This window comes from Ammodytes marinus, assembly GCF_949987685.1.
Source record: "Ammodytes marinus genome assembly, chromosome: 10".
NCBI lineage: Eukaryota > Metazoa > Chordata > Actinopteri > Uranoscopiformes > Ammodytidae > Ammodytes > Ammodytes marinus.
The window spans coordinates 32,023,146-32,033,145 of record NC_137214.1 but is presented as its reverse complement, the minus strand read 5'-3'; the positions used below and the strand labels follow the sequence as shown (position 1 = coordinate 32,033,145).

General features: G+C 41.3%; 3 protein-coding genes across 12 annotated transcripts in view; 2 read left to right on the top strand and 1 right to left on the bottom strand.

The window, feature by feature from the left end:
- nkx1.2lb (NK1 transcription factor related 2-like,b) overlaps positions 1–2,655 on the top strand; it is a gene marked incomplete at both ends in the record, with an annotated part of 10,145 nt that extends 7,490 nt beyond the window's left edge. Inside the window, 2 exons of the mRNA XM_080035646.1 lie at positions 1,311–1,443; positions 2,082–2,655. Of these exons, the coding sequence (XP_079891772.1) occupies positions 1,311–1,443; positions 2,082–2,655 (707 nt within the window). The remainder of the gene's footprint in view (positions 1–1,310; positions 1,444–2,081) is intronic.
- LOC307256516 (scavenger receptor cysteine-rich domain-containing protein DMBT1-like) overlaps positions 1–10,000 on the top strand; it is a 394,296-nt gene that overhangs the window by 162,839 nt on the left and 221,457 nt on the right. The gene's annotated exons all lie outside the window — the stretch shown is intronic.
- The window catches only part of uvssa (UV-stimulated scaffold protein A), a 48,440-nt gene continuing 46,992 nt past the window's right edge, over positions 8,553–10,000 (bottom strand). For both annotated transcript variants that reach the window (XM_080035522.1, XM_080035523.1), the window contains exons 16-17: positions 9,154–9,328; positions 8,553–8,877 (exon numbers count right to left, since the gene is read on the bottom strand). In XM_080035522.1, the coding sequence (XP_079891648.1) occupies positions 8,784–8,877; positions 9,154–9,328 (269 nt within the window). In that variant the 3' untranslated portion in view covers positions 8,553–8,783. The remainder of the gene's footprint in view (positions 8,878–9,153; positions 9,329–10,000) is intronic.

Genomic DNA, 10,000 nt, shown 5'->3' with positions numbered 1-10,000 from the left:
ATCCTAACCCTACATTTTACCATGTGTGATGTCACGCATGGGAAAATGTAGAGTTAGACAGTGAGACCATAAAAACACTCTTTCTGCCTTTTCTCAGGCTAGGATGAACCGATTTCTAAAATGTTTGCACATTTATACTACATAGGATCTCAGAGTTCAATACACCTTCATATTCCCACCGGTGAAGTAGGTCTTGTGTGATATTTTAGCCGTCACTGGCGTCTCTCCAAAGTGAAATGTAACTCCACTCTCGACCTTCTATTTAAAGATTCAACTCGCCAAGTGGACGATCTCCAAATGTTTGTCTGATAACAGCTCAGGGACGGAGATATTCACACACACACAGGCACACACACACACACACACACACACACACACACACACACACACACACACACACACACACACACACACACACACACACACACACACACACACACACACAGGATAATTGTGTCATTAGTGCCAGCGGGGCCTTGTTAAAAGCTTGAATGACTGGCATTTAAGTGGGGAATTTTAATTGCATTCTTAAACGTCTAAAACTACTTCTCAATCAACAACATACCTTAAAGTAGCTACGAGGAACTTTTAAATATTTCTGAAACAATCTCATCTTTCCTCCAACCAAACAAGACCATCAGTGCAAAGAATGTTATTTTTATATGGTTTTTCTTAATGCCTTTGTCATGGGTATACGCTCACCCAGGAACAACAGCTGGCGTGGTAAAAATACTACCGCTTTAGTCCAAAGGGGGTGCTTTAAAAAATAAAATAAAAATAAATCATTTTCAGTTAAAGCTGTAGTGCGTAACTTTTTGATATAAATGACTGTTAATGAATGACATTATTTTAACAGTGTATTTTGTGTGTTTCCCCAGAGGAGGGCTTTGTGTACAGTAGTATAGAAACTAGCTTCTTGTCCTTCAAGTCTGTCTGTCTGTCTGTCTGTCTGTCTGTCTGTCTGTCTGTCTCTCTCAGCTGTTTTTTAAAAAATTTCCTTTAAAAGCTATAGTGTGTAACTTTTTGACATTATTTTAACCGTGTATATTTACCGTGTGTTCCCCCAGAGGGCTTTGTGTACAGTAGTATAGTAACTAGCTTCTTGTCCTTGAAGTCTGTCTGTCTGTCTGTCTGTCTGTCTGTCTGTCTGTCTGTCTGTCTGTCTGTCTGTCTGTCTTGTCTGTCTGTCTGTCTGTCTGTCTGTCTGTCTGTCTCTCTCAGCTGTTATTTTTTTTACATCTTCATTAAAGCTATAGTGCGTAGTAAATCACTTTATTTTAACCGTGTATTCTCCCTGTGTGTTCCCCCAGAGGAGGGCTTTGTGTACCGCGGGCCAGAGGAAGAGGACTTCCACAGACCCGGGACCCCAGACTCTGAAGCTGCAGACGGGACGTACAGCAGCGAGGAGAGCAGTGAGCCACTCGGCAGGGACAGGGAGATCAGGTAGGAGGCTTAGGACAAGAAATATATTAATTTATTTATTTATTTCATTTTTATTAATTTTTTTTATTTGATTTAATTTAATTGTTTTAAATTTAATTTATTATTTAATTTATTTTTTATTTCTTTAATTAATTTAAAAAAAAAATTATTACATTTTCTTTCACTTTTTTTTTATTCCAATTCAAATTATTATTTAAATTTTTTAAATGTCTAACTATTAAATATCTAAATGGTTTTTCTCAGTTTGTTGTGGGCCCTTACTTTTTTATTTACTTTTTATTTGTGTAATGAACATTGCTATATCAATAAAGTTTAATTTGATTTTTTATCTATCTATCCATCCATCCATCCATCCATCCATCCATCCATCTATTTTTATGTATATCACTTTGTGTTCTGAAGACTTTTCTGTTTCCATTTTAACCTGTACTTGTTATTTAATTTAAATGTTTTACTTCTTTTCATTCGCTTTTAAATGTCTTCTAATGTGTTTCATGTATTCTAATCTTGCCCCTGTAAAGCACTTTGAGTGGCCTTGTGTTTGAATTGTGCTATAGAAATAAACTTGCCTTGCCTTGCCTTATGAGAATTGCTACAAAATAAAAAATGTAATTATATATTTCTGTCTCTCCCTCCAGCCACTCAGAATGCAGAGACACGTCGAGCCCAAACGGCGGCGGGGGTCAAACCAGCGACAACGGCGGCAGCCAGCAGGGCGGCAACAAGCCCAAGAGAAAGCGCTCCGGCTCCGATTCAAAATCCGGCAAACCTCGGCGCGCTCGGACCGCCTTCACCTACGAACAGCTGGTGGCGCTAGAGAACAAATTCAAGTCCACGCGCTACCTGTCTGTGTGCGAGCGGCTAAACCTCGCCCTGTCTCTCTCTCTCACCGAAACCCAGGTCAAAATCTGGTTTCAGAATCGGCGCACGAAATGGAAAAAGCAAAATCCCGGAGCGGACACTTCGGCGCCGACCGGAGCGGGTGGCGGAGGGATGAATGGCGGCGGTGGAGGAATGGGGGGTCTCAGTCCCATGAGCCAATCCCCACCGCTGAGCTCGCATCTGGCCATGCACGCCGGCTACGCCACCCACCACCATCCACAGGGGAGTTTGGTCCAGCTGCCGTTTCTCACCGCGAGTCACGTGCTGTCACCGTTTATGCTCGGGACTCAGAGCTACACAACACCGGCTTTCTACAGCACACACCTGTAGGTTTGAAGATATGGACTCGGAGAGAAAGAATAATAAAAAGAAAGTTGGGGGAAGTTTTAATTTTTAAAGGTTGAATGTTGTGATACATTTTTGAGTTTTATGGCTAGGAATAAAACTTGTAAAAGGTGCTCCAAGGACATTTCAGTTTGTGGTGATTCTAGCGCCCCCCTTTGGACAAAAGCGGTAGTGTTTTTTTTACCACAAGAAAATATAATTAATTGGCTCAAATGTCTGCAGTTTTCCTTGAAAATTAAAGCAGCTACGAGGGACTTTTAAATATTTCTGTAACAGTCTTATTTATTTCCTCTGATGATCATGAATAACATGTAACGTCAAAACGAGACCATCAGTGCAAAGAATGCTATTTTAATATAGTTTTTCTGAATGCTTTTGTCATGGGTATACGCTCACCCAGGAACAACAGCTGGCGTGGTAAAAACACTACCGCTTTTGTCCAAAGGGGGGCGCTAGAATTAACACAAACTGAAAGTTCCTCTGAGCACCTTAAAGAGTTTAATTCCGGCCTCAAAACTTAAAAAATCTAGCACAGACAGATGCCTTTAAATTTAGATTTTTCTTCCTAACTGTTTCATAGTGTACAGAAGGTTACGATCTCTACGACAGATGCATTCTCGAAACACGGACTCTGAAATTCCAGAAAGACTTGAGATGTTTCGAATGCTCAACACACACACACACACACACACACACACGGACACACACACGGACTGGACAACACAGCCGAAAAGACTAAAAGACTGTCTCCTTTCTACTACTGAACATTTGAAGGCTTTAATTTCAACGGGTTATTTTGATAGATTGTGAATACTTAAACCAGAAAACTGTATATAAATCTATGTTCTAGCTTCCGAATGCTGTTGGAAAAAAACTACGTAAAAAAAAAAAAAAATTGACAAAAATAGTTGATTTTTATTTGTTTTGAAAAATTTAAAGGAGAAGTAAGTGATATGGTTATTTTTAGCTAACTTCCTGTCAGTGACTAGCAGTTAGCTTTAGCAGTCCCCTCCCTCGTCCCTACGTCACCACCACATGAATACACAGCCGTCTTCATCAGATAGTGCCGCGATGGAGAGCAGCGAGTCATCGTTCACGGGCACAGAGACCCCGCCTCTTTATAGCGCTCTGTCTCCTGATTGGATTAAAAACCAGCGGAATACTCAAATTTATCTGGCAATTACTGCAAAGCTGAATGACTGGGAGACCTGTGTTATGAACTGTTTAAAGCTGGGGTATATGATTTCTGATTGGTCAAAGTTAACATGAGCTGTACACTTTGACCAATCAGAGCGACGATCCCGATTCTCTGTTCTTATTGGCTGTTGGGACTGTCCTTTCACTTTGGCACAACTTTGTTGGAGTAGAGCGTGTCAGGGAGGGACCATAGGGGAGGGACCAAAGAGAACAAGTGGAGCGGTTGAGGTATTTAGATTAAAATTCTATCCCAACTGCTATTTTCTCCCCAAATCCTCCACCCCAGCTTTAAAGGCCCACTTCACCGGTGGGAATATGAAGGTGTATTGAATTCTGAGATCCTATGTAGTATAAATGTGCAATTTTATTTTAAATTGGTTCATCCTAGCCTGAGAAAAGGCAGAAAGAGTGTTTTATGGTCTCACTGTCTAACCCTTACATTTCTCTTACTGTGATGTCACACTTATAAAAATAATAACAAACAAAAATATCACTTACTTCTCCTTTAAAGATATATGATAAAGTCTGTTATGAAATGAATATTGAATGTTTATTTATAGTCTGACTTTAAGGAATGGCTTGATCTACTGTCAGCACCGTCATGTATAACTTGATCTACTGTCAGCACAGTCATGTATAACTCACCAGTGTGATTGTTTTTAAAATTATGTTATTTATTGAAAAATTCTTCTTGACAAGTTTCCATAAAATCATAAAATCCATAAAAATCATAAAATCTTTGGGTGTACTGGAATTCGAAGCTCAACATGATATCGTCCTTTGATATTAAAATAATGACAATTAAAAAAAAACATTGAAAAGAAAATAGCCCACGGAAGTTATTCTAATGTAGCCTGGTCCTACCAGACCATCGTACTTCATTTACCCTGGTCCTACCAGACCATCGTACTTCATTTAATTTGCACAGAAGGTCTGGAATCGCTCAATTGACAAACGTTCACTCACTTGAAGGCGGGTGTCTGTTGAAGTTTAAAACTATTGGATCTGCTCAGTGCCACTCTGGATCTGCCATAACCAATCGCATAACGTTTGGTTGTGACGTTATGTCATGCGCCGGCTTCTGACTACAACTGAAACTGGCGCACGACCTCAACGTCATTGTTCTCAGCCACTGCCTCTGTTCGCTGATTGGACCGGTAAAAATCTGTCTGGGAAAACGAAAGAATATACAGCGGACCCAGACTGACTACTGAAGGGAAATGACAATTGAGCAGAAGTAGGTAGGCGGGAGGTGCCAGGCTAGAATGAATGTGTAGAGTATTTCTAAATGGTAGATGGACTCCACTTATACAGCTCTTTTCCCTGGTTTTTCACAGACCCAAAGCGCTTTACATTGTTTTGTACACATTCACACACACATTCATACACCGATAGCAGCAGCAGCTACCACGCAGGGTGCAAGCTAACTATCAGGAGACATTTAGGGTTCAGTGTCTCTTTGCCCAGGGACACTTGGACATGTGGCGGGGAGACGGGGGATCGAACCACCGACCCTGTAACCCAGTGGACGACCGCCCTACACACTTCACCACAGCCGCCCATGTAGGCTACACAACACACTGACACACACACACACACACACACACACACACACACACACACACACACACACACACACACACACACACACACACACACACACACACACACACACACACACACACACACACACACACACACACACACACACACACACACACACACACACTTCACCACAGCCGGCCTACTATAGCACATTTCTCACAAGGAAAGCGACACAAAGCACTTTCACAGACAAAAAGCAACAAAATGAGAACACATTAAATGGCCAAACACATAGAAAACAGACATTGAAAGGCAAGATGAAAAAAAATTGAGGGGTGTGTGTGTGTGTGTGTGTGTGTGTGTGTGTGTGTGTGTGTGTGTGTGTGTGTGTGTGTGTGTGTGTGTGACCCTCATTTGCAATGCTGTCGAGTCAAACAAATGCAAAGCAAAAAACAACAATACAAACACACCATATTCAATGCAAACACTTCAAATACACAACAAGCTGATAAAGAGAAAAACAAACTATTGAAACATTTAGACAGAGATGTAGAATGGCTGGAATTAAAATGAAATGGGTGAAAGTACAATACAGCCTAATTAAAACAGCTACAGGTAGAGTTTGGCAGATTTAAGATAATATGTATAAATTGGTTAAAGGATATGAAGGTATCCTTGCATATACAGCTGTGGTAAACGCTCTTGGGGCGACTGTGTCTCAGGTGGTAGAGCGGGTCGGCCGATGATCAAAGGGTTGGAGGTTCGATTCCCGCCCTGCCACTTAGTGTCATAGTTGTTGTGTCCTTGGGCAAGACACTTCACCCACCTTGCCTCGTGTGTATGTCGATAGTTAGCCTATCGGTGTAAGAATGTGTGTGTGAATGGTAACGTGTAAATGGGAACAGGTCTCCCTTGCAAAAGAGTCTCCGGACTCAATGGGATATACCTGTATAAATAAAGGTTAAAAAAAAAAAAATGAGAGACCAGTCTGGATTTTTCTTCAATCTTCATCTCTACATTACTTATGGAAATGCTCTTTAATGACAATATTTTTTGGGGGGAATTTGGTAGAAATGTTGTCAGTAGTTTGTAGAATGAAACCAAAATGTTCATTCTACTCAAACATATGCCTATAAATAGTAAAACAAGAGACACTGAACATTTGGAGTGGTCTCTTAATTTTTTCCAGAGCTGTAGGCCTACTTGTTTTAGGGGTATAACGGTAAACAAAAGTCACGGATGGGTACGTACCTTGGTTTAGAAGTCAGGTTGGATTAGATTTTTGGTCCAGAGGAAAAATGCAAAAAAATTAAAACTGCTTATATCTACATGTCTCTATTAGCAACTTGCTGCTATAACCAGGAAGTAACATCACATGAAAACAAACAATCTGATTGGTCAAAAGTATATCACCTTTCCACAGGTCAAAGTTTGCTGAGATCAAGATGCATTCCAAGGTTGCGTTCCGAATCGCATACTCTTTCTTTTTTCTATTCTACATACTACATCCGACGATAAAAAGAATCTAGTTAGGATGCAGTAGGCATACTATTGGGACATACTTTACTCTCTTATTTCATCATAACATTGCGCCTTGATCTTGCCTCTTGCTTTTATATCCGTCGCATCCCCGTTTGTTTTCATATGGAGGCTTCGTCGATGTGACGTCACTTCACGTGCACAATGGATTGTGGGTCAGAATCGCCCCAAATAGGATGCAGTTTTCAACACTAACAATCTTGGCCGGATGAAGTAGGACATCCGGGTACTTCTAACCATCCTAAATCTGGCCACAAGAATCGGGACATCCTAAATCTTTTTTCTACATACTATATAGTAGAAAGTATGGGTAATGGAACACAGCCGCATTTGGATATTTTTTCACCCACACTAATGTTTCACGGCAGTTTTGCATGCAGTATTTTATTAAGAATTCATTGAATATTTTCAAACGAATTTCCTTTTGCATGGACAGAATTCCAGGCTTTGTGTAAAAGGGCTTTAATCTTGTGATACAGTTTACAATTGTATAACATTTTTACTTATTTTTTTCTTAAAACTTACATGATGTTAATTTTGATTTTAACCCTTTCAAAAACACACACAAAACAGATACACACATATACAATAAATTCCACAAGAAAATTACAAAAAAATCACAGAGTTTTTACCAAATAAAAACAAGTGGTTTTGGCCGATACAAAGGCAACGGTAGGTTGGACAATTCGATTGATAAATAAGACCAAACATTAATACATTTATAAAAGCTAACCAGTTATTGTTCAAGTGTATATCAGAAGTTGTACATGAAAAGGAGTGTGTAGGTGTACGTCATATTAAAGGGTGCTCCGAGGAACTTTCAGTGTGTGTTAATTCTAGCGCCCCCTTTGGACAAAAGCGGTAGTGTTTTTACCACGCCAGCTGTTGTTCCTGGGTGAGCGTATACCCATGACAAAGGCATTAAGAAAAACTATATAAAAATAGCATTCTTTAGCACTGATGGTCTCGTTTGCTGTTACATGTAATTTATGATCATCAGAGGAAAAATCACCAGTTTGTTAACGCTGCCATACTGAGAAATACAGAGAGAGTTTTGTGGAGCTGATAATAGGCTTAATCAACTCTGTGTCAACTCGTTTTGCCGATGGCTTGAATGTAACAGACATTTACTTACACAAAAAAAAGTTACACACTATAGCTTTAAATGTGTCCATTTTAAATAGTCCCTTCATTTCATAGTGAAAGCCTGTGTAGCTAGATGTGTGTGTGTGTGTGTGTGTGTGTGTGTGTGTGTGTGTGTGTGTGTGTGTGTGTGTGTGTGTGTGTGTGTGTGTGTGTGTGTGTGAGTGAGAGAGAGAGAGAGTGAGTGTGTGTGTGTGTGTGTGAGAGAGAGAGAGAGAGTGTGTGTGTGTGTGTGAGAGAGAGAGAGATAGAGAGAGAGAGTGTGTGAGAGAGACAGAGAGAGAGAGAGAGAGAGAGAGACAGAGAGAGAGAGAGAGTGAGTGTGTGTGTGTGAGAGAGACAGAGACAGAGACAGAGACAGAGAGAGAGAGAGTGAGAGTGAGTGAGTGTGTGTGTGTGTGTGTGTGAGAGAGAGAGAGAGAGAGAGAGAGACAGAGACAGAGAGAGAGAGAGAGAGTGAGAGCGAGTGAGTGAGTGAGTGAGTGTGTGTGTGTGTGTGTGTGTGTGTGTGAGTGTGAGAGAGAGAGAGAGAGACAGAGACAGAGACAGAGAGAGAGAGAGAGAGAGAGAGAGAGTGTGTGTGTGCGTGTGTGAGTGTGTGTGTGTGTGTGTGTGAGAGAGAGAGAGAGACAGAGAGGGAGAGAGAGAGAGAGAGAGAGAGAGAGTGTGTGTGTGTGTGTGTGTAGACGTTATTTGAGAGCGTAGTTGAACTGGTTGGAGAATTTCTCGTGTTTTCGTCCGTCAGCTTTACTCAGCACGTCAGCGACTCGACGCATCGTGCTCCTGTAAGAGAGATGATGGAGAGAATACAGTTAGAGGATAATAAAGGTGAAGGACAGACAGACAGACATTTGTTTAATTCATAATATAATAAGGTTACACTCACTCACTCACTCACTCACACACACACTCTCACTCACACACACACACACACACACACACACACACACACACACACACACACACACACACACACACACACACACACACACACACACAGACACACCCTCCCCCCCCCCACACACACACACACACACACACACACACACACAGACGTACTTGTTGAAGACCTTCCTCTCCAGTCTGGCTCTGGCTGTGTTAGCGTGCTGCTTCAGGTCGCTGAGGTTGGGATGTTTCTTCTTCTTGGTTTTGCGTTTCTTCCCGACGCGGTCTGATCCCAGGTCAGCTCCCGTCGCCGCCTCGATGTCTCGCATCAACTCTGCGTCATGCCACTCTGATATACACCAACGAAGAAGAAAAAATAACATTTAAAGGGGTAGTGTGTAATATGACATCATCAAGACAGTTCTACAAAGTTCTAGAATGCAACGCTCCCTGGGTAACCCCAACCCTTTAGAATAATAACAGAAGCTACAGTGGCCTTCAAGGACAAGAACAATTCTAAATTCTAAACAATGCACCTGATGACATTCCAACTATGACACTTCCAAAATGGCAGCTAAAATTCAGCTATTATGCACTAAATTAAATGTACTTATGGATATTATAATTACGTTCTACAAAATCTGCAAGGAAATAAAACCCAACATTCTACACACTGCAGGTTAAAGCCCCTATCTCACTGGGCTGCGACTGTTTGCGACAAGTTGGAGACTGCATTCGCGAGGGAGTCTCTACACTGTCTCCAAACGTTCGCGGAGGTCTCAATTTCCTCGCATGAGTCGCAGAGCCGCGCAGTCCTGTCGCTTGAATTATGAACATGTTCAAAAAAAGTGTGCGACAAATCTAGTCTCAAAATAGTCTCAGAGTGGTCGCAATTGATTGGATTTATATAGCGCTTTTCAAGGTACTCAAAGCGCTTTACAGGGTTCCAGGTTCAATTCGTTCACACACAGTCATACTGGTGGTGGTAAACTACGATAGTAGCCACAGCTGCCCTGGGGCA